Genomic DNA, 24,847 nt, shown 5'->3' on the forward strand with positions numbered 1-24,847 from the left:
AATAGCAAACAAATAACTGTGCAGCGGAATGTCCTTGGTAGAGATGTGCACGGAACTGGTTCGGATGCCGGCGGTTCCGATGGTTTGAAGGCGGGGGTGGGGGCATACCTTTAAGGTTGGGGGAGGGTGCCCTTACCCCTCCCGCCATGTTTCTCCTGCCAGCGCTCCATTGAGAAAGTCCCTGTCGGGGTGGCAGCGTACCTCCCTGCCGCCGTGGTGCCTCAGCCGGAAGTACCCGGCGCGCGTGCCAGGTGCGTGGATGCGCACCCGCCTGATGTATGTGCACATGCACATGCCTGGTGTGCACGTGCCACTGGGGACCTCCTTTAACTTCCATGTGAAGAGGACACCGGGGTGGCAAGGAGATATGCTGCCATCCCGACGAGGACGTATGCAATGGAATGCTGGCAGGGTAAATGCAGCGGGAGGAGTAAGGGCACTCTCCCACACCCTTAAAAGTATGCCTCCCGCCTTCGAACCACCACCCCTACCAGTTCTGTGCACATCCCTAGTCCTTGGGATTCCCTGCCTACATCAACAATATCTTTGATTATTTAAAACAAGCTTAAAGATCTAAATATGGGATTATTTTGCTATTGAGACTTTCCAAATGCAATAGAAAAAGTAGCAAGCACACAAAAAATGCTCCATGCGCCAACCTGGAGAGAAAGCTGACAACCTAAGAGAGCATTCACCCTTCTAATGGCTGTAGGAGCCCTTGTGCAACTCCCCCCATCCCCCTGCGCAAGCGTAGTTGCACAAGAGCCTTTAGTCTCTGGAGTGGGCACCTGCAAGAGTGGAAACACATTGCTGACCCTAAGAGATGCGATTCCGTTCTTGCAGAGCCCTCCTAGAGTGTGGGGAGCACTTTGGAGTCTATAGATTCTTGCACAACTGCACCTGCACAAAGGGACATACAACTGCATGAGGGCACCCATTGAACAAGAAACATGACGTGCCATAAATCAAAAAATCATCTTACGGTTTGTGAGAGACAGTTGCAAAAAGCTTTTGCTAAAACTGATGCAAAGGCAAAAACTAGATTTTATGTTCATGGGAAATGAAGCAACCATCAAAATGCATTGGAATAGTCTTCATAGACAATTTGCTCCTCCATCCCTACCTCAAGAAGACAAAAATAGAATATTATTGAAATGATGCAAATAAGCAACCTGGAAGAAACGGATGAGCCAAGGTCAGAGTAAGCATTTGTTCTGCTTTCATCATCAGGGCAAGGGCTACTGGGAGTAAAGTCCACATCATCCCCTTCTCCATAGTCTTCAAACTGTTCTTCATTACTAATCAAAGAGGCAGTGGAATAGGTTGAAAGGTCAGATGCTGCAGAAGGGTTGAGGGGGCTTGACCTGGGGAGAGGGGCAGGCAGAAAAAAGGGAATGTCAGAATGTATACAAGAAGGAACTTCCAACAGGGCACCGTCCACCAAGATCACAGGGTCCTTTCCAAAGGATATGATGTGGATCATATCCACTGTCCACTTTGAAGAGACAGGAGCACATGGAGAAGAGAAGTATCACAACAGGTAGTCTGATAGGAAAACAAGTTCTTGGCTGAAGTAGCAAAACAGAATATCCCCCTCCCTATTCCCCATTTTTCAGATCAGATATGATTATTTCTCAAGTGCAATCCCCCACCAAGACCAACTCACTAATATTTCAATACTAACTTAATATATATTGTTATAAACAATTAAGTACTGTAGCGCTATATACTTCTTGTAGCGGATTGTGGTGGAGGAAAATTCCATTCCTGACTTAGGCCAGGTTACTGCAGCATGTGGAAAAAAGTGCTGAGTCATCCCTGTCCTGTGCTCTGAGATGCAGACTGGATGGTTTAAAACTCTGTAACTTTCAAGAACTGAAAGAAAATGTTTCTGGGAAAACTCAGAAGCTCTGTTAGGTTCCTGCTGCCACCAGGCACTCGAAGACTTGCCTAGAACTGGACCATTGGATTGAGTGTTTGGTCTAAGGTCCCTCTATAGCTGGGTACTGGGCAAATGCAAAAATTCCCCTTTTTGCCAACAGGCAAGACTAAAGAACACCCCCACCCCATGCATTTTGCCTGCATGTGGAGCTAATTATCAATTTGGCCAAGCTCTCATTGAGACGCATCTTGCACCAGAGAAATTTCCCTTTCCTCCTGCTGGGTCAATAACCACCCTTGGAGGCTTGAAAAAGGTAAAGAACAAAGAACAAAACTTTTATTTAATTACAGCAGACTAGTTCTGTCTGAGGCTTTTAGCTACACTTCAAAATACTTAGTTGATTAAAACAATACTTCAAAAGCACCCTGAATGATGCTGGGATAGCACACATAAAAATTTAGTTACTTAATTGCAAAGCACACACCAAAGAAACAGAAATTCTAATGCAAATTCTTACTAAAACATGTTCTCCTGCCTTAAACTTCTGAAACCACTAGTCTTGGCTTCCTTTTCCTTGAACTCACCAAGCTCCTGATGAAAATCAAGCCTCCTGCAATCCTGTCTTACAAGGATCTATAGCCATCCTACTGCAGCAAAATTCCATTGCCGCATGTTCTCCTCACTCCTCCAGCAGAGAACTTCCTTTCTTCTTCCCAGAATTCCCAGCAACAGCTCTCTAGGTCCCACCCACCTGGCATGTTAATTGGTTGAGCCCTGGAGTTCACCAACCTGTCAGTCAAGACAAGGTTCACTTCCTGTTAACTCTTTAGAGGGAGGGGAGCCTGGTCACTACACTTCTTCTATAAAGCAAGAGACACTTGTCCCTTTGCTTAAAACAACTAAACTGCCTACTTTCCTTTCACTATAATCTTAATTGATAATTACCATCTTCACAAGTTAGCCCACTTCAGCTTTAAACATTAACATGTCTGCCATCTTGAACTGGAGTGGATGACATCATCATAAACTGCACCACTGAGGTGTCCCTATGTGTCCCTACAACTATACCCAATTTGGTTCATATTGGTCGAGGCATTGTGAAGTTGATGGAACACACACACACACACGATTGCGTAAGCTAGTAGGCTAAAACAAAACTGGCATATGTATCATGACAATGTGTATGTATTACATATAAATAAAACTGTGTGCATGCACGTGTGCGATTTATATATAAATATTTATAAATAATAATGTATGGGTTGGAGCAGTATAGAAATATGTTAAATAATAAATAAAAATGGAAAAAAGAAATCACCACAATAAACGCTCTGAAAATATTCAACTTTTGGGATTTAAACTTGCCTACATTAGCGATGTGCACAAACCTCGGTTCGTGCAGCAGTTAAAAATGATCCAGTTCGTGGTTCGGTGAAGTGGTTCATTGTAGTTCGGCCCAACCATGAACCATTTTGATGGTCTGAGAATGGCATGAAATGGTGCAGTGGTCTGAAAACAAACCAGTTTGTGGTTTGGCGAAGCAGTTCATTCAGGTTCAGCCCAACCATGAACCGGTTCGGTGGTCCGAGAGCAGCACCAGTGGGAGGCGAGTGGCACCTTTAAAAGTGAGTACAGCAGGTGCTTACCCATGTGACCACCACTCCACCTGCTGCAGCAGTGTTTCCCTGAACAGCCCCCAACACCAGGCTGACCACACAAATGGCTTCTCTGCAGGCCATGTACATGCAGCCGCAGTGCACGGGCTTTGCGGGGAGCACCACTGCAGCAAGGAGCTACATGGGGCAGCAGTCACACAAAGAAGAACATGCTGCACTCACTTTTAAAGGTGCTGCTCGCCCCCCTCGCCAGTGCCACTCTCGGACACTGAACCAGTTCATGGTTGGGCTGAACCTGAATGAACTGCTTCGCCAAACCACAAACTGGTTTATTTTCGTATCACTGCACGTACCGAGGTATATGCACATCCCTAGCCTACATACCCAACAATAAATCCTTGGAGCTTGCTGATAAGATCTCTTTCCCCCTGTAAACTCTTAGCATCCCCACTGCACCCCTAAATCTGAAATTGTGACCCTGACATTTTCTCTAGTGCCTGTTTGCATCTTCATAGGGAGGCTGCAAATCTCATGCTCAAGGGTTAGCAAACGGAGCACGAACTACTTCTAGAGACAACGTTTAATGAGTCCTGTTGATATATGCAACCCAAATCTGGAGGAACTAGATGTTACCCAAAGCATGTGATCAAACACAATAGCCCAATGCCAAGTTCTTCTTCCACTCCCCGATAACAAGTGGTAAATGAGATGTGTGACACTGAGGTCATTCCCAAGACCAGCTCTATATGGGTAGGACAGGGCTAACCCAGGTAAGGCTGGTTGCGAGAAGTGCCGGGATCGCTCCCGATCCCACCATTCCTCTCTTGGGTAATCCTGATCCTAAACCCGGGCAGAAAGTGAGGTAGAAGTACAGGCGAACACCTCCTACCTCACTCTCTGGCCATCTGGTTGCTTGTGCTGCTGACAACTCCTCTTGGGCTGCCAGCAGCCATCTTGGTTGGGGGAAGGCGTAGACCAGCAGCAGGGAGGTTTCACAATGCATCATGCTCCTCGCACAGTGCATTGTGGGAATACTCATTAGCCTGGCTTCCTTCACCCCTGCTCCCAATCTCCACTGGACTCGCCACAGCACTGATCATGTGGATGTGCAAGCGGTGGAACCCAGAAGAGGCTCTGATCATCTGGGGGAAGGCAGGTAGGATTTTGTCTTTCTGCCAGCCCTCCTCACTTTGGCCGTGTGAATAATCTTATTAAGTCATTGCATAATTACCATTACTGGGTATTACCATTCCCAGGCAGGCAGTCAATAAAGTAGAGCAAGTGTGGGACATTGTGATGTTATAGGTTTCCATCACTACATGTTCTGGAAGGAGAGGAAATTTGATGTGGAAATTTGATGTGCTGTTTCTGGAAGGTCTGAGTCAGGTGTTTTAAACAGGTGAAAAAGGAAAAGCAACCTCTGACACAGCTATCACTCAAAGACCTTCTACTCACTTATCTCCAGGCAAGAAGAGGCCACCAAGGACACCATCCTTCTCCTCACTCCTACAGACATCCAACGCTTCTGAGCTGTGAGCACTCTCAATGGCACTGTCCATATCAGACTCATGGTGGACCTCCTGCTGGGCCAAGGTCATGTTGTCTGCATTAGGAAAGAGAAAGGACTCGCTGTATGCACTTTCAGTGTCCAAATAGCCACCCTCTTGGATTTCAGCACCCTAAGGAAAGAAGAGGAGAAAGAAAAGGGACAAGGGAGGAGAGACAAATCAGTAAATATTTAGAATTACTACAAGAAAGAAATGTTTGGTCTAAAGATACATGGTGACTATAAAGCTAAGTTCTCCCAGAGGGTATTGAGACACTGAACAAGTCTGGTGAATGTCTTGATAACACAGATTTCACTTCTTGCTAATCCCTAATTCAGCCTACATTTGAGTGGCTGTGTGTGTGTGTGTGTGTGTGTGTGTGTGTGTGTGTGTGTGTATAAAATCTCACAACCTGAGCACATGCCTGAGCTTTCACTAGATCAGCAAGCAAGCCAGAGCCCACTTGTTAAAGGAAAACTTTAATTCACACAATGGATTCTGAAGCAATCAAGCCTCACTGACTACATCCAGATTGGTTCTGTAGTTCTCTCTCCACCCAAAGAAGGGTTAGATTGTCATGTGGCCTTAGGGATTTCCCCCCTTTAACCTTGCTGAGAGGATGGCTTGCATCATTTGCACAAATAATCCAAAGCCATGTAGCATCTTGGTGTTAGTGAACCCTGGTTGCTCCTCTTCTCTGTCACAAACAAACTTGTGGTATGCATTGTATATGTGTAAACATGTGTAAACACATGGAAAAACTGGGGCCATGGAACCACCAGAAAGTCATCAAATGTCTCTTATAGTCTTATCACTTCAGGACTGCCCAAGGAATTTTCACTTCCCAGTTTCTGAATTGCTCTGAGACAGGCTTAAGATTAGAAACCCATAGATGATCTGGAGTTCCATCGTGCCTGTGTTGATTAAAGAACTATCTAGAGAACAGATTTTAAGAGATTACTTATGAGACTGGCCTTTGACCAAACATGCTAAAAAGGTAGGACTGGCATTGTTCACTGATACCACAGGTGCCTGCGTATCAAAAGGAAATTTCTGACCCCAAGGGTTTAATTTAAAACAAAAAAGCATATATTTTAAGTGAAAACCAGAATAAAGGTTCTGAGTATGCCGCAACACACAAAAAGTGGTCAAATGGCGTATTAGGGCATGTCTGTAAATTGCAAGAGTCCTGGGAACTGACCTCCAACCTACCAGCATAAATTGTTGCCAGCATGATGACAGACCTAACACCACCACTTTGTTAGCCGCCTCATATCCAATTGTTCTCTGAGCAGCTCATAACACAGTATCAAAACATAAAATAAACACACATTAAATCATAACAGACCAAAAGGGGAAAAGAAAAAATACAAAAATACAAAGCAATTTCACAACTTTCATAATAAGTTTAAAAATCAAAAGTTAAAATTTAAGAGGCCTGAGCGAACAAAAGGTCTTTACCTGGCATCTAAGAGAACAAAGGTTAAAACCAGCACTTTGAATTGGGCCCAGAAATGGACTGGGAGCCAGTGCAGCTGATGAAGCACTGGCATGATATGATCAAGTGCCCAGTCCCAGTTAATAATCTTGCAGCCCTATTTTGTACCAGCTGCAGTTTCCAGACCGTTTTCAAAGGCAGCCCACATACAGTAATCTAAGCGAGAGGTAACCAGAGTGTGAGTAACTCTGGCCAAGCTATCTCTGTCCAGGTAAGGTCACAGCTGGCGTATCAGCCGAAGCTGATAAAAGGCACTCCAAGCCACAGAGGCCCCTTGAGCCTCTAGTGATAGTGCTGGATCTTTCAGGGGGAGTGCACTCCATCTAGAACAGGCTGTAACTGACCCTCCAACTCTACCAAGTTTAGGTGAGAGACCCACATTTTAAAATCTCTCACCTTGAGCACCTATCCTTTCTACTTGGAACATTTATCCCAATTTTGCCTGCATTCAGTTTCACCTTTATTTTATTTTCTTCATTTTAGTTTCCTGTTATTATAAGCCATGCTATTGCCAATTCAGGTAAACTGTTGAAAAGCTAAGCAGGGCTCGCTAATGCAAAGCAAGTTAACTAAACTAACTACTAATTCTGAGGTCCTAGAAAGCTCAGTTGTAACATCTTGCAAGGGTCAAGATTAGTCTTGCAATGACAGTTCAGTGTTGGGAGGGGTGATGGTGGAAGAGCCTAAATCTCCCTCTTTTCAGATTTTTTGGTATTCAGGATGATGATAGAGATGACTCCGTGGAGCCAACTGAGCAAAAAAGAATGAGATACTGGAGACCTGAATGGTCAATAGAGTTCTAAGTAAAATAATGGGAATAGAAGCCATTCATAACTTGTATGAGGTGAAGTCTGTAGTTTCAGGTTCTACATGCTTAGAAGAAAGCACAAAGGTCTACTGTTGACCTAGTAATTTTCCTTTGCAATTTCAATCTGATAAGACAAATGCCTACAACTCAAGTTTCAAAATGTACTGAAACAACAACTACCAGAAATGCAAGCTCTTATCTATCCATTTCCCCACTCCCACCCGGAAGACTGTCAGCAAAAAAAAGAGTGGGAGTTTGGCACTGGAGAAGTGGGGAGCACTCAATTTGTACATAGGCATTGTCCTCCACAATATTATGTGAAGCTTTCTATCAGACAGAGAGCTCCATGGATTTAAGGATAATTTTGTTCAAAACCATGTCGTACAGGCACTGCTTCTATATAATTTTAAGCTTACTCCGTTTGTATGATTCAGACTCTTTAACTTGACCTCTGAATGGCAGGTTACAGATTTTAAAAAGACTGTGCTCTCTGCTTTTGTAAAGGTAAAGTTGTGCCATTGTTAGTGTAGACTCCTGGCGACCACAGAGCCATGTGGTCTTCTTTAGTAGAATACAGGAGGGGCTTACCACTGACATCTCCCACGCAGTATGAGATGATGCCTTGTACCAGGCACTTATATGTTGGGCAAACCGTCTGCATTGGTGATGGAACCTTGCAGTCCAAATATATGACTTGTTATGTTTGTGCAAAGGTGCATAGTATCACCTTATACTCAAGATAATTTTTTAAAAACAATGACTGTTTTTGAGCTTTGCAAACACTTAGGTTCCCTACAAGGTCAGCAATAGGTACCAACATTCCATAAAAACAAAGCTTATTTTCCAGAAATTTCCTCCAAACACTAACCAAAATATAAATTTGAACTGACTTCCAAAAATAAGACTTGCAGCCAATAAGTTATGGCTAAAGACCATGCCTTGCCCTCTGTTGAGATAGAACCAGTTCCTACCTTAAGAGCTGCTGATGAAACACAAGTACGTCCCCTAAAGATTTTACAGAGAAGATCTGGCAGGGTCATTTCAAGCCTGCAATTAATTTATTATTGATTGATTGACTGGATTTATATAACGCCCTTCGAAAATGGCTCAGGGTGGTTTACAATTAAAACAAACCACTAAAACAATAAAGAGCGAAAACAAATAAAACACAATATAACAACAATTAACAATTTAAAAACATTTTAAAACAACAGTTAAACAATTACAGTGATTAAAAGCCCCAAAATCGGGTTAAAATATTAAAAGAGATGTAAAAACCCTGGAAAGCCAGGCCAAACAAATTCATTTTAAGGGCTCTCCTGAAGGCTAACAGAGAATTCAAATTGCAGATTTCCACAGGGAGCACATTCCACAGTCCTTGAGCAGCTATAGAGAAGGCCCGCCTCCGAGTCGTCACCAGACCAGCTGGTGGTAACTGGAGACGAACCTCCTCAGATGACCTTAATGTGCGGTGGGGATCACGCAGAAGAATTAATGCCTGCGATCCACAACTACTCACCATAAAGAAGCTGTGCCATGGTTAGCAATAGGTCTGACAATAGTCAGTTAATACAATTTAAAAGCAGAGCAAAACATAACATCTAAGCCTCCATCCTAGGTCTTAAATACTGCAGTATGAAATACTTCAGTGTTTCTGTGTTTTATATGTAAACTTAGAAACAGGATCTTAACAAATGCAAATTTCAAACACACGTTTTACTTGCTCTAATGTTACTACTGATGAAGAGACAGCAATGGTGTGGAGAGTGGTACTGAGATAAAGAACCAACACAAACTTCATTGATTTTTAGAAGCTGGCAGGTATGAAAATTTGCTTTTCAATTTTAAAAGTTCAACAACGCTAACAAGCAACTAAAATTTACAAATTAAGAGAAGTAATATAATGAGTATACTTCTCTTAATTTGTAGTTTTAGTTCCTTGTTAGCGAATATATGATAATTTGTTGCTTTGTACAGGTCGAAATAAAACAATAGCCAACAAAACCGCTGCCCTTGTGGATTCAAAACTCAGACTTCTGACACCATGTAATGAGGGTTCATAGGAAGGCAGCCAACAGAAGATAAGACTTCTTTACTGTGTTACGGGAAGAGACAAGTTCAACAAGAAGTATAGGCAGGAAGTAGGAAAGGACTCTGCCTCCAATTAGAATAACTATTAGCAAATGCTAGTGCCACTTACTGGCTGGTCATATTTCAACAAGATTTCCACAAACCAACTCCACCCCCACACAAGGGTCTGATCTATAACTCTGCTACTCCACTCATCTCTATGAGGCACCATGACGACTCTGCAAGCAGTCCCTGCAACCTCAAAACGCTCTCGGTCCAGACTGCATAGTCCAACTGCCATGCAATAAACAATCCCGCTGTTACTGTTGGGAGAGCCAAAACTACCCCCAGCAAGCCATTGAAAGCCTATGTAATATATCCATTGAGGAAACAAGACGAAGGTCAGAAAATGCCTGGTTAAAGTCTCAGCTTAGCCTCGAGTTCTCTGGGCAGCCTTCAGCAGGCAACTATCCCTCAGCCGAAGTATAACATCTGCAATCTATATCTATCTATCGAGCCAGCGTGGTGTAGTAGAGAGCCAGTGTGGTGTAGTGGTTAGAGTGCTGGACTAGGACCGGGGAGACCCGAGTTCAAATCCTCATTCAGCCAAGAAACTAGCTGGGTGACCCTGGGCCAGTCACTTCTCTCTCAGCCCAACCTACTTCACAGGGTTGTTGTGAAAGAGAAACTCAAGTATGTAGTACACTGCTCTGGGCTCCTTGGAGGAAGAGCGGGATATAAATGTAAAATAAATAAATAAATAAATAAATAAATAAATAAATAAATAAAATAATCATCTATCATTAATTAATTCACTTGGCTGGCTATGAGTGGCAAGGCTTTTACAGTGGAACTCTCACAATACACTGTGAGAGTTCCCAGCACTGGGCAGGACAGCGTTGGAGGATGACTGCTGGGCCTGGTGGTTGTGGGGAGGCGGCAGCAATGGAGGCGGCCAGCCCACCTGGCCGCGGTGGGCCTGGCCACAGTAACGGAGGTGGCGGCGGACCGGCTTGGCCCAGCCACAGTGAAGAGGCGGCGGCGGGCCCAGCTGTGGTCAGGAGGAGGCCCAGCCACCAGGAAGGCCTGCCAGGAAGAGGACGGCTGACAAGGTGCGGGGGAAGGGGGGACCAACAGCCCCACAAAGCACACAGATGCTCTGCGCAGGGTCGGCTAGTACAAAGATAATACAATTGGGCAGGGCTGCTGGGTGGGTGGGTGTGCAACTGGGGCAATCTGCCCAAGGCCCCCACAAGGCAAGGGCCCCTCCAACTTAGTACACACATGTACAAGTCCTTTTAGAGAGGCCCCCACATCACAACTGCCCCAAGTGCCATAAATTCTCTGGGTGGCCCTGCAACCAGGTACCTTTATTGTTATAAGGATTACCAAGAACATACATGAAGCACTTTGGTAAATATGCGTTTTGGTGAAAACTCATCTCATTAGCACTTCATGTTTTTCACACATGTCCAACTCCTATTTTTTAGCCTGGAAGTAGCAGGTTGCTTACCTTACCAATATCTATTTTAAGCTGTCACTCTAAAATAGGCCTGCTGGCAATTAAATATCTGCTGGCAATTTAAATATCTATTAAATGTCTCCAGAGTCTTAGGGGCTTATTAAAACACCACAGCACCTTCCACAAAAGCTAGCAAGACTTCCATTTTAAATGCATTTCTGAATTTTTAGGTCAACAGCATAAAACACACCGTATGCACAACTCAATTAGTGGCACTATATATTTTGTTTTCATGCAAGTGAAAGCCAAAAGCCCAACACAAAGTAACACACATTTCAGGGGACCTTCACAAAACAAACTCCGTGCTGGATTGTCCTTGAAGTGTGTATAATTCAATTTGCATTCCAATCTGCTAAATAAGCCCACCTAGACAACAAAAAAGAAGTTATTCATTGAGAAACTGTTCTTCCTTTGAGAAACAAACATTTACTATGTGTAAGGTCAGGAGTCTAAAACCAGGAATTCTAACAAATTCTAACATGTCTTACTCTCCTGTAGTGGCTGCCAAATGAGAGAGCTGCTAGTCTGCACTAGTCTGCAGACTAGTCTGTGGGTGGCCAGAGGATGTACTGCAGCTAGCACCTCAGCTGGGATCATTGGGGAGAAGGGGCAAAATGGTTTTACCTGGTCTTATGCTGCTGACTGGCCTAGCTGCTTAGTCTGAGAAATTTGTTGATCACAGACTGAGTTCACAGGCAAACCTTGCCATTCACGGATCCAGCATCCACAGTTCCACGTCTTTACAGTTGGTAATTGACATCTGACTTTGGCATAAGTGGGGGGCAGGGTAGGTGGTGGTTTGCAAAGGGTTAATTCCACTTACCCACAGGTTTGGGGTGGCCAGAAATGAGCTCTGAGATGATTTATGGCTGCCATTTGGAGGAGAAGAGCAATTTTGTGGCTTTTAAAAAACCCATTTGGGGGTTAAAAAAACCTGGATTTGGGACTGAGGGGGGTATTGCTGGACACCTGGAGACCAGCAGAGCATGGTAGCCCCCCTCTCCCAGTTTTTAAGGCCCCCTTTTGCTGCTTTCTGCAGTTGTCTGAGCCTCCAGGAATCTAACCTCCCACCCCACGCCCGAGTACCATTGCCCCAATGACTCCATATCTGCAGTTCTGTTATCCGTGGTTGTAGTGGAGAACAGAACCCCCGCAGATACCGGGGATTCACAGAACCCCCGCAGATACTAGGGTTCACAGGAATACCATGCAGATACTAGAGTATGCAGGAATGGGCCACCAATATAATTTGACCATGCCTGCATAATTGTTTAACTGGTGGACTAACTGCCTGCTTTGCTCCAGTTCACCATCCTCTCTCCTCACATCTTATTTCCCTCAAACAAATACATGATTCAAGGCTTTAGGCACTTTTAAGTTTATCATTGTCTTAAATAAGGCTCTATAGCTGGGCACAAGGAATATTCCTTATTGTCTCAGAGAAATGCAGCCTGAAGCCCCCTAGGAACACTACCTACAAAATAATAAAGAAACAAAACAAGAACATTCTTACTAACAAGAACTGGTGGGGTGAGATTATAGATTTCTTTCTACACAGCTCAAAAAGCAAGGGCATAATGTTCTAGTGTAATATTCAGTGGGTCTTCATAAAGGATACACTATTTAATATGTTCCTTGTTACAGTTTCTCAAGGTTTTGAGAAGTGCAAGAGTCAAAAGGACTCCCATGATGATCTTAGCAAAGTTGCAACAAAGGAGGGGTGAGTTAGGGTTAAAAGAGTGCAGAGTAAGACAAGGGGGAGGAGAGGTGTGCAGAAGAGATCAGGCTTCAAAATTCATGGCTCCTTTTTATTCTGAATGAACATGCATAGGCTTGTGCTGTAATAGTGATCAAGGGGAGCTTGTGTTTGAGTCTCAGTCATGAATCCCCCCTGTCGTTACTCCTGGCTCCACCTACAGTGATTCACCCTGCCCTCTGTCCCACTAGTCGCCACTGCCACAGGCCTACATACTAGTAAGACAGGGAGGAACATGGTCTCTCTTGTTCCACATCAAGTCATCTATGGAACTAGGAGGCAACTGGATGAAGTGTGGAAAGAACAAAGAAGGGAAAGTGTATTCTATCCAGTAATAGTTTGTTTGGACATTTTTTTGGGGGGGGGAATCCTGTAGAGAGTGTGGGGGAGGAGTGAGAAAGGGAAAGGGAAAGGAGAAAATGGAGTTGTTGCTGAATAAACATTTAGTTAATCTACATGAGATTTCCTTGTGTGTATATGAGCAAAGCAGCTATAAAACAGAAAGGATGTGAACTGTGCAGTGAAAAGCCAGATTTAAAGTCCTGCAGAGTAAGGAAACAAAGAATGGTCTCAGCTCCATGCAGCTCAAGCCTATGCATAATTACTCTGAATAAGTCCCACTGCATTCAGTGGGAATTACTCCCAAACACATGTGGATGCAATCACATGCAGTCAGCTCCCAGAGTTCCATATGTCAATTTCCAAGTACAGTACCACTAATACCATCAGAGGTGCTCTGGGTGGGTACCTTTTTGTGAGGCCTCTTCAGCAGTGGCACCCAATTTCTGAAACACTGCTCCAGATGTACTAGGCTCCCTTGCTTGATTTTAAAAAGGTAAAGTCATGCTGTCGAGTCGGCGTCGACTCCCGGCGACCAATAGGTGTTTCCAGATGAGTACCAGATGAGTTCCAATGAGTACCCAGAATGTTGGGGGCAATATGCTAAATCATTGTAAACCGCTTAGAGAGCTCCGGCTATAGAGCGGTATATAAATGTAAGTGCTATTGCTATTGCTATTGCTAGCAAGGATTCGAACCAGCAACCTCTTGTTCCCTAGGCAAGTTACTTCCCTGCTGCACCATTAGGTGGCGCTTGATTTTAAACACCAGACCAAAAGACAGCGGTTCAGGTAAGCTGACTTGAGCACTGGGTATTTTTTTATTTTTTACATTTTATATCCCGCTCTTCCTCCAAGGAGCCCAGAGCAGTGTACTACATACTTAAGTTTCTCCTCACAACAACCCTATGAAGTAGGTTAGGCTGAGAGAGAAGTGACTGCCCCAGAGTCACCCAGCAAATATCATGGCTGAATGGGGATTTGAACTCGGGACTCCCGAGTCCTAGTCCAGCACTCTAATATATTTTTATACTGCCCAAAACCTGCGTCTCTGGGTGGCTTACAACAGAAAAAGTTAAAACATAACAATTTAAAATTTTAAAACAACATTAAAACTATTAAAACAGTATTTAATTAAAAGCCTGGGTGAACAGATGCATCTTTAAAGACTTTTTAAAAGTTGTCAGAAATGGGGAAACTCTTATTTCAGCAGAGAGCACATTCCAAAGCATCCGGGCAGTAATGGAGAAGGCCTGTACACAAGTAAGGATTATTTTACTACTACAGGTTTGTTTTACTGTTACTGCCTACCCTATTTTAATGGGATTTTAAAAACTGAAAGTCACCTTGAGGGTCTCTGATGAGGTGGAATATAGAAACAATTTAAATAAATAAATAAAAATATGAATTGGAGATATAAATTCCCTGTTGGGCCTGAAGAGGGTTCAGGTCTCTTCTGCTTCACCATCTCATGTGGCTTTGGTGATTCTAAGACTGCAACTCCCAGTAGGAAAAAGTCAACATATGATGATATTTGCTTATACAGGGGTAGTTTGGTTTGTGGGTGTTTTTGTTTTGACAACCTGGTGCCAAGGAGAGGTCATAGGGATGGCATTTTTCAGAAGCATCTGGATAAAAGTGGTTATTTATAAAACATATATGCTGTAGTTTTATCCCCTGCATTAGAGTGCTTAAAGCAACTTGCAAAATTACAAGCTCAGAACCACACATAAAAACATTAAAATTAAGAAAGCAGGACAAATATCAGCCCAAAGTATACAGCATCAGAATGGCAGCCATGAAATGCATCCGTTTCAATCCTGAAACAAAAGACAGGAGCCAAGCAAACCTCCTCCTTTGTTCTGGAGTTCCAAAAGGAAGAGCACTAGGACTCAGCAAGCCCGACTATGAGCCCTCGTGGTTGCTATCACTGGGCAAATGAAGTGCAAAGCAGAGCAAGTATGGTTAGGGTAGCAGCCTTGGGGCAATTTCTGATATAGCTGCTGGGAGCAATGGGATCAGGAAAACAGCCTCTCTGACAGAAACATTGAAGGACAATTCCTGTTCCGAGGTGGTCATCAATGTTCATGTGCAGCAGCAGCTTTCCCTCTACTCTCACTGATCATGCTAATCCATGAGGACTAGAGGTTGTTAGAATGGGGATCTCCCTCTCCCACCAATAGGTGTCAGGTGATCAGAAATCTGAATTAGCACTCTGATCATCCACCACAGCACCAGGGCACCTGGAAAAGGCACATGTCTGAAAAATATTATTTTTCTGGTAAAAACATGTCAAGGGAGCAAACCTCTGCTTACGTGAGAAACAGAAAGAAAAATGAAGTACGGCTAAAGGGCAATCTAGCCCAGCACTGAAACTAAGTGTTCAGGGGCTGGGGATCCATTCAGACTGCTACTTCCCTGAGGTCCCCATTTTCTGTCTGGCAAACTGAAGTGAACGGCCACTCACACCTCCGCCCCACATTTTCCCTATGATCCTCTCCTGTCCCCACCACTCCAAGACGACAAGACAAGAGAGGGGGAGATGATGGGCAGGCACAAACCACAGCCCTAGTGGTGGCTGTGTTGTATTTTGCAGACAGTCTCCAGCACACAGACCTATTTCATTGCATTCTGGAGACAATTTTTCTTTGCTTTCCAGAACACTTTAAAAGCTTGTAGGTCAAAAAGCACAGAAAGGAAGGAAGGGCAGTCCAAAGCACAGTCTTGTGAGTGCAGCCCTGCATACAAAAACAGCACTCCATTTGGGAGGTTATGTGTGGGGGCTGACCCATCTGGATGGGCTTGCTGCTCCTGCAGCATACGGAGGAGATAATTCTGGGCTTTCTGTTCCTTCCCCACTGGGAAGCAACTCTGAGGAATGCGACACCGACACCACGGCACAGCAGCAAGTCTAGCTATCCACATGGCCAGCCTCTTCACTCTCTCTCTTGGCCAGCAAGCACTGCTCCTGCTCCAAAGCTGTGGCAGTCTGTGTCTCCTGCCTGCCACCACTCCCACCAGCTTAGAGTTCTTCTTACCTACATAAGCAGCTGTTTCTCTTGCCATGTGGATTCTTCTTGCCTTACTGCAATATGCAAAAAAAAAGAAAAGAAAAGAAAAGAAAAAAAGTGGGGGGAAAGAGGTCTGTTTGCCTAGGACTAGGTGATGAAGCTGGAGGAGGGTGTGCCCAGGAGCACTCTGAGAAGGGAAAGAGGAGGCAGGAAGGGTGACGTGACAGCAGAAAGGGGAAGGAGAGGCAGTGGCAGGTTTTGGCCCAGGGAATGGAATTGCTTAGAAGTGATCATTGAGGCAGTTATCTCTAGGCACTATGGTTAAATTTCTAGAGGCAAGCTGGTGCCTGGAGTTCATCAAACCCTGATTTACTACATCTGTGTAGTAAACATCACACTACAAGGTGAATGCTAGATGTTGCAAACTTCCATGAAAGGGTACCTATCACTATTCAAGGTCGGGTGCAATCATGGGAGGTGGGGGGGGATCAGTTCAGTGGGATCACTTTACAGAGTTGTAGTCCCAGTGCATGCTGAAATAAAGCTCTCTCTCTGCTCTTCATACTGGAGATGTGTGGGTAAAAGGAAAAAGGGAAGCCCATGAAAAGCAGCTTTGTGTTCTAACAGACTGTGTTTTTCTGGTGCCGGCAAGGTAAAAGCCAAAAGAAAACTGGCCAGGAATCTGGAACAAGGCCAGAAACTGCAGGAATGTTTGCACTTGCACTACCTGTCATTTTAACCGGCAGCAACACAAGTGCCAGACTGTTTAATATGCGAGGTCCCATTCAAAGTACTCCTTTTTACTGAGTAGTGTTTGTAGTGTATTCTGAATGCGCTAGAGGGAACTGAATTGGAACAGCTAAGAAAGCCAACAACACAGAATCAAGATAGATAGGGAGTGTTTTATCGTGCAATGGTAGCAAGGCCACATGACGCCCAACACAGGAATGCAATGTATACACAACAAAAGGCACCACAATTACCTAAGGGTCTGAGGAGGGGGAAAGAATGTCCATTGTCCACAGAGCTACTCATTCACTACAGTACTTTCTCCAAGGAGTCAAACCATCAAGAACTTGGTTCAGGTTCACCAGTATTTTTTTAATTTTCCAGTTTAGACACTGGCTAAATTCCTCAACAGGGCCCAATCAGGGGTTACTCTAACTATTTAATTTCAACAGGACTTCAGTCTAGTAATTTGGTCAGGATGTCAGTCACTGATTTTAAGAAGCAGTTTGGTAACTGGTTCTCAAACAGTAACAGTCTCCTTCTGGTGCAGTTTATTTTGCTTTTAGGATCTTTTACAAACATTTTATTTTTAATCCCTCAAAGTGCCCTTGAAAATAAGTAGTTTACCCAAAATTGCACCAGACTCAGTAAATACTTCTGTGAGGCACCTGGTGTTTTTCTCTTTTTGTTTCTTCAGAACAAACTCTTGCAAGTTTCAAAAGTGGCATGGGGGCAGGGGGAGGTTGCCAGCAGTTTCTTCTTGTGTTGTTACTTCTACTGCTACGAATATTCTTGCAAGCTTGAGGAGAGCAGGGCAGCATTCTCACAAAGGTCAGACTGGTCCCAAAGAGCAGCTCCAATGATGGTGGCAAGGCGGGGGTGGGGGTGGGATCTTGTAGCCCTGCTGTTGCCCCAGTAATCCTCCACCTGAGGTAAGCACCTTGCCTCACCTCATGAAAGGTCTGCCCCTGACTGCTGGTTCAATTCATTATCAAAGACTTCAGTGGGGCTTCAGGCAGTGTTCTCCCTAAGGCGTGCGTGCGCTGACATGTTTTTTGATGTCCACTCAGTTAATTTATGAGCCCACTCAGGTTGAATCAGGAAGGTCCCACTCCTGCTAACCCCCTTCCTGATTGTGAGACTCACCTCAATGATTCCCTATCTGTCAATATAGGTTACCTTTTGGCTTGGAAGCTAGTCTCTATTTGCAACATGCATCTTGAGACAATAGGCCTATCAAGACGTTATATTTTACCTGTGTTCAAGATCTTCGTACATGTTTTTGTGTGAATGACTCTACCTGTATTCCTTTTAAAAGTGAACCTGGCTACAGACCCCTCAAATGCTTGGTGCAGATAGGAAGTGTACTGCTGTCCCTGTGTTCAGCATAGTATGTGAATAACTGTAGCTGTGCACACCGTAAACTGGTTGTACAAGTCTTGAACATAATGTGTGAATGGGGTAGGGTTGATATATTTTTTATATAAACAGATTGGCTTTAAGATTTAAATCAGATTTTAATTTAAAAAAAAACTATTAATAAAAAAGAACCTAGGTCAAAGATATCATCATGAATATTTATCATAACTTCTAACTGTATTTTATAAACATATTAACAGCAGTATATAGAGATAACAGACCTGATCAGTCCTATTCTGCAGGTGGTGTACAAGCAGTACACACTCACAGAGGTTGTTCTGATGATTGGGAATGTGGGGTGATGGGCAGGCATGAGGGGGAAGGCTTGTTTTACTCACCTTCCCCCTAGGCAACCAAGTTCTGCTGTTGGGAGCGCAAACCATGCTCCCAGGTTAGCAGTGCTGCATTCCTGCAGCGCTGAGCAACAGAGGCTGGGATGACATGTCCCAGCCCCCAGAGATCCCCCAGAGATCCCACCCCCACCCCCTGTGACAGGCAGGGACCTGTTAGTGCTTAACTCTTATTTAAGAGGTGGTCTCACTAGAGGCGGGTTTGCCACCAAGGTGCCCCCGGGAGCCAGTTAGCTCCCATGGTTTCCCATAGGCAGTCAAGCCTGGGCTTTGCTGCCCTAGCCTGGTCTTGGCTGCTTGTGAGAACTGCTCCACAATCAAGCCCTTGCCCCCACCCCGCAAGTGCAAAGACGAAGGTCAACAAATGAGTAGAGAATTTGCAGGGGATTGAGCACAATGAGCAAGGACTAGGAGTCTGGATATGAATGCAAGGGATAAGAGAGGTGAATAGAAAGTGAAACCAAAAGTAAACAGAACACAGTCCTAAGGAAACACTGTCTGAGTATATCCTCCATTGTAGAAGGGGAACACCTATCATGGCAGCAGGCCATAAAGGAGACCCCATTTGGGAATATTTTACTGAAGTTCCTATACCTGTGGATAAGACAGGCATGCATGTGAAATGCAAACAGTGCAACAAAGAAATGCAAGGCCTGACTGCCCAAGTGAAACAACATTATGAGAAGTGTCAACCTTCTAAAATGAAACCACACCTATATCTGAATATGTATTAACATTATATTAGACAAGAATGTACTTTTATTAGAAAATTATTAAATAGAATCTGACTAATAATTTAAATCGTTAAAATCAGGTTCTTCTGTGAAGCTATTTAAATCAACATTTAAATCATTTTTATTTAAATCAAATCAACCCTGGAATAGGGTTAATGAAAAAAGTGGGACTTACATCCAAGTAAATATGCATAGAATTGTGCTGCAAGTGATACAGGTGCTGCCAGCAGTAACATTTTTTGCCATTGGCTGTAGAATGTGAAGACAATGTGCCTAATTAATACTGACCCTTGAAATGACATTTTCCACAGCTGGCAGTGCAGTGTGAAATGCAATGGAGGCCTGGAAAGGATATTTAGATGCCATGACGTGTCTACTCCTACAAAGATTAGAATCATTCAGACAATGGTTTTCCCCATCACATTCTATGGATGTGAAAGCTGGAATTTGAAGAAGCAAGATAGAAAAGGCATTGATGCTTTTGAACTTTGGTCATTTGTGCCTTGAGTGAAAATTCTGGATTGATTTGTTCTATGGTCCACATTTGTTTGTTTTCCTGGCTGTCCATGGTATCCTCAAAAGTCTTCTCCAGCATCAAAGTTCAAAAGCGTCAATACTCCACAGAAAATTGTAGCTACCATTCAGATATCTCCAGGAATGAAGAATGATCCCGTCTGGGCTCAACCAGAGCTCAAAGAAGGAAGCTATCTAAACTTTTATTACTATTATTACTATCCACCACACTCCCAAAAGGTGTTTACCTACCTGACTGACAGGAAAAATTGGGTTGATCAAAAAAAGAACTTGCAATATGTGCAAATCAGCTTTCCAAGGCCTCCATTGCAACCCTACCAAGTGCTAGTCTGTGGCATATTTCTTGACTGCTGGATCCTTTACTGTTGAAGGTCAATCCTAAAAGGCAGAAGCTATCCACCACTTCAATGTCTTTATTATCAATTCTGAGGCTGGTTGCTGTAGCTGTTGTCATTAGTTTAGTCTTCTTTACATTTAAGTGTAGTTCCATTTTTTCACTGTGCTCCTTGACCTTCTTTACTAGAGCTTGCAGATCATCCACATTCTCTGCTATCAATTTCGTGGTGTCATCAGTGTAGCGCAGGTTATTGATGTTTCTTCCTCCAACTTTAAAACCACGCTCATCTTCTTCCAATCCAGTTTCTCTCAGTATATGTTCAGCATATAAATTGAATAAAGGAGAACGTATAAAGCCTTGTCTTACTCCTTTGCCGATCTGGAACGAGTCTGTTTCATCATGTTCCGTCTGGACTGTGGCTTCCCGCCCTGTGTACAGGTTTCTCATGAGAACAATGAGATGTTCTGGGATGCCCATTTTCCTAAGGATATTCCACAACTTGGCATGGAAATTGAAGGCTTTTCTGTAGTCAGCAAAGCACATATTGGCTTCTTGCTGGTATTCTTTGGCTTTCTCAATTATCCAGCATGCATCAGCAATGTCATCTCTTGTTCCTCGGCCGTTTCTGAAACCAGCTTGAACATCCAGCATTTCCCTTTGCATGTAGGGCTCTAATCTGCATTGGATGATCCTGAGCATTATTTTGCAAGCATGTGAAATTAAGGATATTGTGCAATGGTTTGTGCAGTCTGTTAAGTCTCCTTTCTTTGGTATGGGTATGTAGACTGACTTCTTCTAATCTGTTGGCCACTGTGTTGTTCTCCAAATTTGCTGGCATAGTTTGGTTAGAGCCTTGACTGATTCTTCTTCTGTTGCCTGCCATATTTCTGTAGCTATTCCATCAATTCCTGTAGCCTTCTGACTTGGTAATGACCGGAGTGCTGATCTAACTTCATCTTCCCATACTAGAGGTTCTTGCAAGTAGGGAATATCTTCTAGAGTATCTTGGATATTGACGTCCCTGCCATACAGATTTTCAGTATATTCTTTCCATCCGTTTGATCTTCTCTGAGTCAGTTACTATCTGTCTTTTGGTATCCCTTAACATACCAATTCGAGGTTGGAACCTCCCTCTGAGTTCAGAGACCATTTGGAAAACTTGCCTTGTTTTTCCATGTCTATTTCCATCCTCAAGGTCTTTACAGATGTCATTGTAGTATTGCTCCTTGTCTCTTCTAACAGCTTTCTGAAATTCCCCGTTAATTTCCTTCCTGAGGTCTATCTTTCTTGACTTTGGCTTCTCTCCTCTTCTTGGCAATTTCCACAGTCTGTTTTGACATCCATTTTGCTTTCTTCCGATTCTTGGCCTTTGGCAGTCTCTTTTTACATTCATCCTTAACAACTTCTTTGATTTCATTCCACAGTTCCTCTGGTTCCCTATCAATGAGGTTCAGAACTTTAAAGCGGTTCCTGATGTTCTCCTTGAAAATGGTGGGTACATTCTCAAGATCATATTGTGGAAGCTGGATAGCTTTGTTTTTCCGCTTTAGCTTGACTTGGAACTTGCACATGAGCAGTTTGTGATCAGTTCCACAGTCAGCCTCCGGCCATGTCTTTGCTGTTATAACTAAGCTCTTCTACCTCGTTGTACCAATAATGTAATCAATTTTATTTCTGTGTATTCCACCTGATGATGTCCATGTGTATAGGTGCCACTTTGGTTGTTTGAAGTATGTGTTAGCAATGAAGAGATCATTGGCTTGGCAGAAACTAAGAAGTTGTTTTCCTGCTTCGTTTCTGTTTCCTAGGCCATATAGGCCAACTGTGTTTTCCTCCTTACATTTTCCAACTTCGGCATTTCAGTCTCCAACCACCAGCATCACATCTTGCTTGCATGTTCTGTCAATTTCAGACTGAACTTGAGCATAAAACTCATCAACTTCCTCTTCTTCTGCATCAGTTGTTGGGGCAAAGACTTGAAGAACTATCATGTTAAAAGGGTGTCCACGAAATCTAATTGATATTAGTTGGACCACATTGTACAAGTACTGTCATTGCTATATCCTTCCTGACTACGAAAGCAACACCGTTCCTTCTTTGGTTTTCGTGTCCTGAGTAGGAAATGGTATGATTTTCTGACTGAAAGTGTCCCATTCCAGTCCATTTTAATTCACTGATGCCCAAGATGTCAATCTATAGCCCTGTGGTACAGAGCATGATTGTAGGGGCAAGTTACATATTTTTGCTAGGAGAGCAGCAATTTCCCATTTAAGTTTCTAAAGAACTCTTGGGTAGTTGCCATCTGGCCCTGGTGATCTGTTAATCTTTAGTTTTTCAAGACAGTTTAGAACATCCTCTCTTGTCTCCTCAAATTGGCACAGTTCTTCAGTCTCCAAGCCTGAAAAGCTCAATTCCGGAGTGCGCATATGGTCAGTATCCTCTGCAGTCTCCTTATCCTCCTTAATAATCTTTTCCATACCCTCATCCAAGGGTCCAACTGCCTCCCTGTAGGGGTATGCATGGACCGGTTGGTATGGTTCTGTCCAAATTTGAACCACAGGTATCTGAACCAGTTCAACGAACCAGCTAGGAGCAGTTCGCAAATCAAACCGCTCAAGTCAGTCCAGTTCACAATCAAACTGGTTGTGCACATCCCTACCTCCCTGGCTTCCAATGTGTTTTTTTAATTCGCTTCGACACTTCTAACTATATGCTCCTCAAACTCTCTTTCTGCATCCTTTACTGTCTCCTTGCATCTCTTTTGTCAGAGTTTATGTTCCTTTCTGTTATCATCATTTGGACAGGATTTCTATTTTCTGAAGGAAGTCTTCTTCCCTTTTATAGCTTCCTTGACTCTACTTGTTAGCCATGCTGGTGGTTGAATTTGAACCTTTCCTCCTTCTTGGTATACAATCCAACTGAGCTTCTATTATTGTGGTTTTAAATAAGTTCCATGCTTTCTGGAGTGAATTGACCCTCCTGGCTTTCCTTTTCAGCTTCCTTTTTACCAGTCTCCTCATTTTTTAGAAGTTTCCTCTTCTGAAGTCCAACACATCTTTGTTGGACTTCCTTGACAATGCTCCACTCGCATATAAGCCGCATATATGCTGAATTGGATCACACTCTGGTCACTGTTCCCCAATGGTTCTACAACACTGACATCTCATACCTAGTAAGAGATACTAGCTAAGAATAATTTGAAGAAATTCCTTCCCTTTATAAAAAGGAAAATGTGTCAAGTGGAAGTAGTGCTATGAGGAGATGCAGGACATCCTGACACAGGTAAGGAGCAAAGGCATCCATTACAAAAAAATGGATTCCCCTTTGCAAGCAATAGAACCAGTTGAACTGGGCCAAACCGGGCTTGGTTCTGCTTGAGCTTGGACTGGCCCCTCTTTTTGGAGGGGCTAGTCCAGTTTGAGCTCAAACTGCTTGAACCAGGCTGGTTCAAGCTCAAACAGTATTTGCACACCCCTACTACCAGTATTTTCCCTCCAAAGGTACCAGTAAAAAGCTGGCAGAAGAGCAGGCCTCTTTAAAATATACATTATATTTTCCCTTCAAGTCACAGTCCTGGCTGATCCAGTCATATTTCCCAGCTGTTTAGTGGAGATGAACAAAGGGTACTTGGTATTAATGCTAAGCAATCTTTGCTGTGGAGTCACTGACTAGCCTTGGAGCTCATTTTTCAGCTTCAATTGTTTCCCAGCTGAGAGTGGAACATCTTCTAAATGGTATCTCAGGTTAACATTCTTATTTTTTTGACACTTTCCTGCTGACCTGCCACATTGTGCTGATTTTTCTTCCGATCCCTGGAGCTCCACCCCACATACCTAAGCAGAGGAATGGCCTTTTTAAAAAAGTAAAAGTTGGCAACCATAGTCTAAAGCAGGGCTGTACAACTTCAGCCCTTCAGTTGTTGTTGGACTACAGCTCCCATCATCTCTGACTATTGGCCATCGTGGCTGGGGATGATGGAAATTGTAGTCCATCAACAGCTGGAGAGCTGAAGTTGTACATTCTTAGTCTAAACAGTTCCTTGCATTTCACAGGGGAACATTTCAGAAGTCAGTGGAGGGCAGGCAACTTCCAGCCATATTATGTATAGTGTAATTTATTTATTTATCTATCATAATTTTATACCACCTGATATGTACATCTCTAGGCAGTGTAAGAGAGTTAAAATATATATTTTTTAAATCACAGATTAAAATACACAAGACACAATAAAAACAGTATAAACCAATATTAAAACAAATTGTTAAAATTAATTCTAATTTGAAGCTTGTGAGAACAGGAGAGCCTTGAGGGTCTTCCTGAAAACAAACAGAGAAGGAGATGCTCTTAGTTCAGCAGAGAGCATATGCCAAAGCCCTGGGGCAGCTACAGAGAAAGCCTCGTCCTGAGTCGCCACCAGATGAGCCGGTGGCAACTGTAATTGGACCACTCCAGAAGATGGTAAGAGGTGGCAGGGTTCGTGACAAAGGTGTCATAGGTATCCTGGAGTCAAGCCGTTAATGGGATATACCAGATATACCAATAGGCATACCAGATATGGTATTGGTATATACCAGATATACCAATAGGCATTCTTGAAGCATGCTTACTTGTCATCTCAAACATCAAGACTACCTCTTTCCTATTTAAACTGCATCCCTGGCATATCCTCTATGGACTGAAAAGAGAATAATCCACA

General features: G+C 43.5%; 1 protein-coding gene across 10 annotated transcripts in view; it reads right to left on the minus strand.

Annotated features, from left to right (window-relative positions):
• Nucleotides 1-24,847, minus strand: part of RAB11FIP4 (RAB11 family interacting protein 4) — a 312,484-nt gene that overhangs the window by 36,714 nt on the left and 250,923 nt on the right. For 7 of the 10 annotated variants that reach the window (XM_053289861.1, XM_053289862.1, XM_053289869.1 and 4 more), the window contains 2 exons: nt 4,954-5,177; nt 1,173-1,364 (listed from right to left, as the gene is read on the minus strand). In XM_053289861.1, the coding sequence (XP_053145836.1) occupies nt 1,173-1,364; nt 4,954-5,177 (416 nt within the window). Of the gene's footprint in view, nt 1-1,172; nt 1,365-4,953; nt 5,178-6,257; nt 6,344-16,075; nt 16,328-24,847 lie in introns of those variants that run through there. The other 3 variants (XM_053289866.1, XM_053289864.1, XM_053289871.1) reach the window with 3 other exon arrangements.

Source organism: Hemicordylus capensis, chromosome 2 (genome assembly GCF_027244095.1).
Source record: "Hemicordylus capensis ecotype Gifberg chromosome 2, rHemCap1.1.pri, whole genome shotgun sequence".
NCBI classification, from domain to species: domain Eukaryota; kingdom Metazoa; phylum Chordata; class Lepidosauria; order Squamata; family Cordylidae; genus Hemicordylus; species Hemicordylus capensis.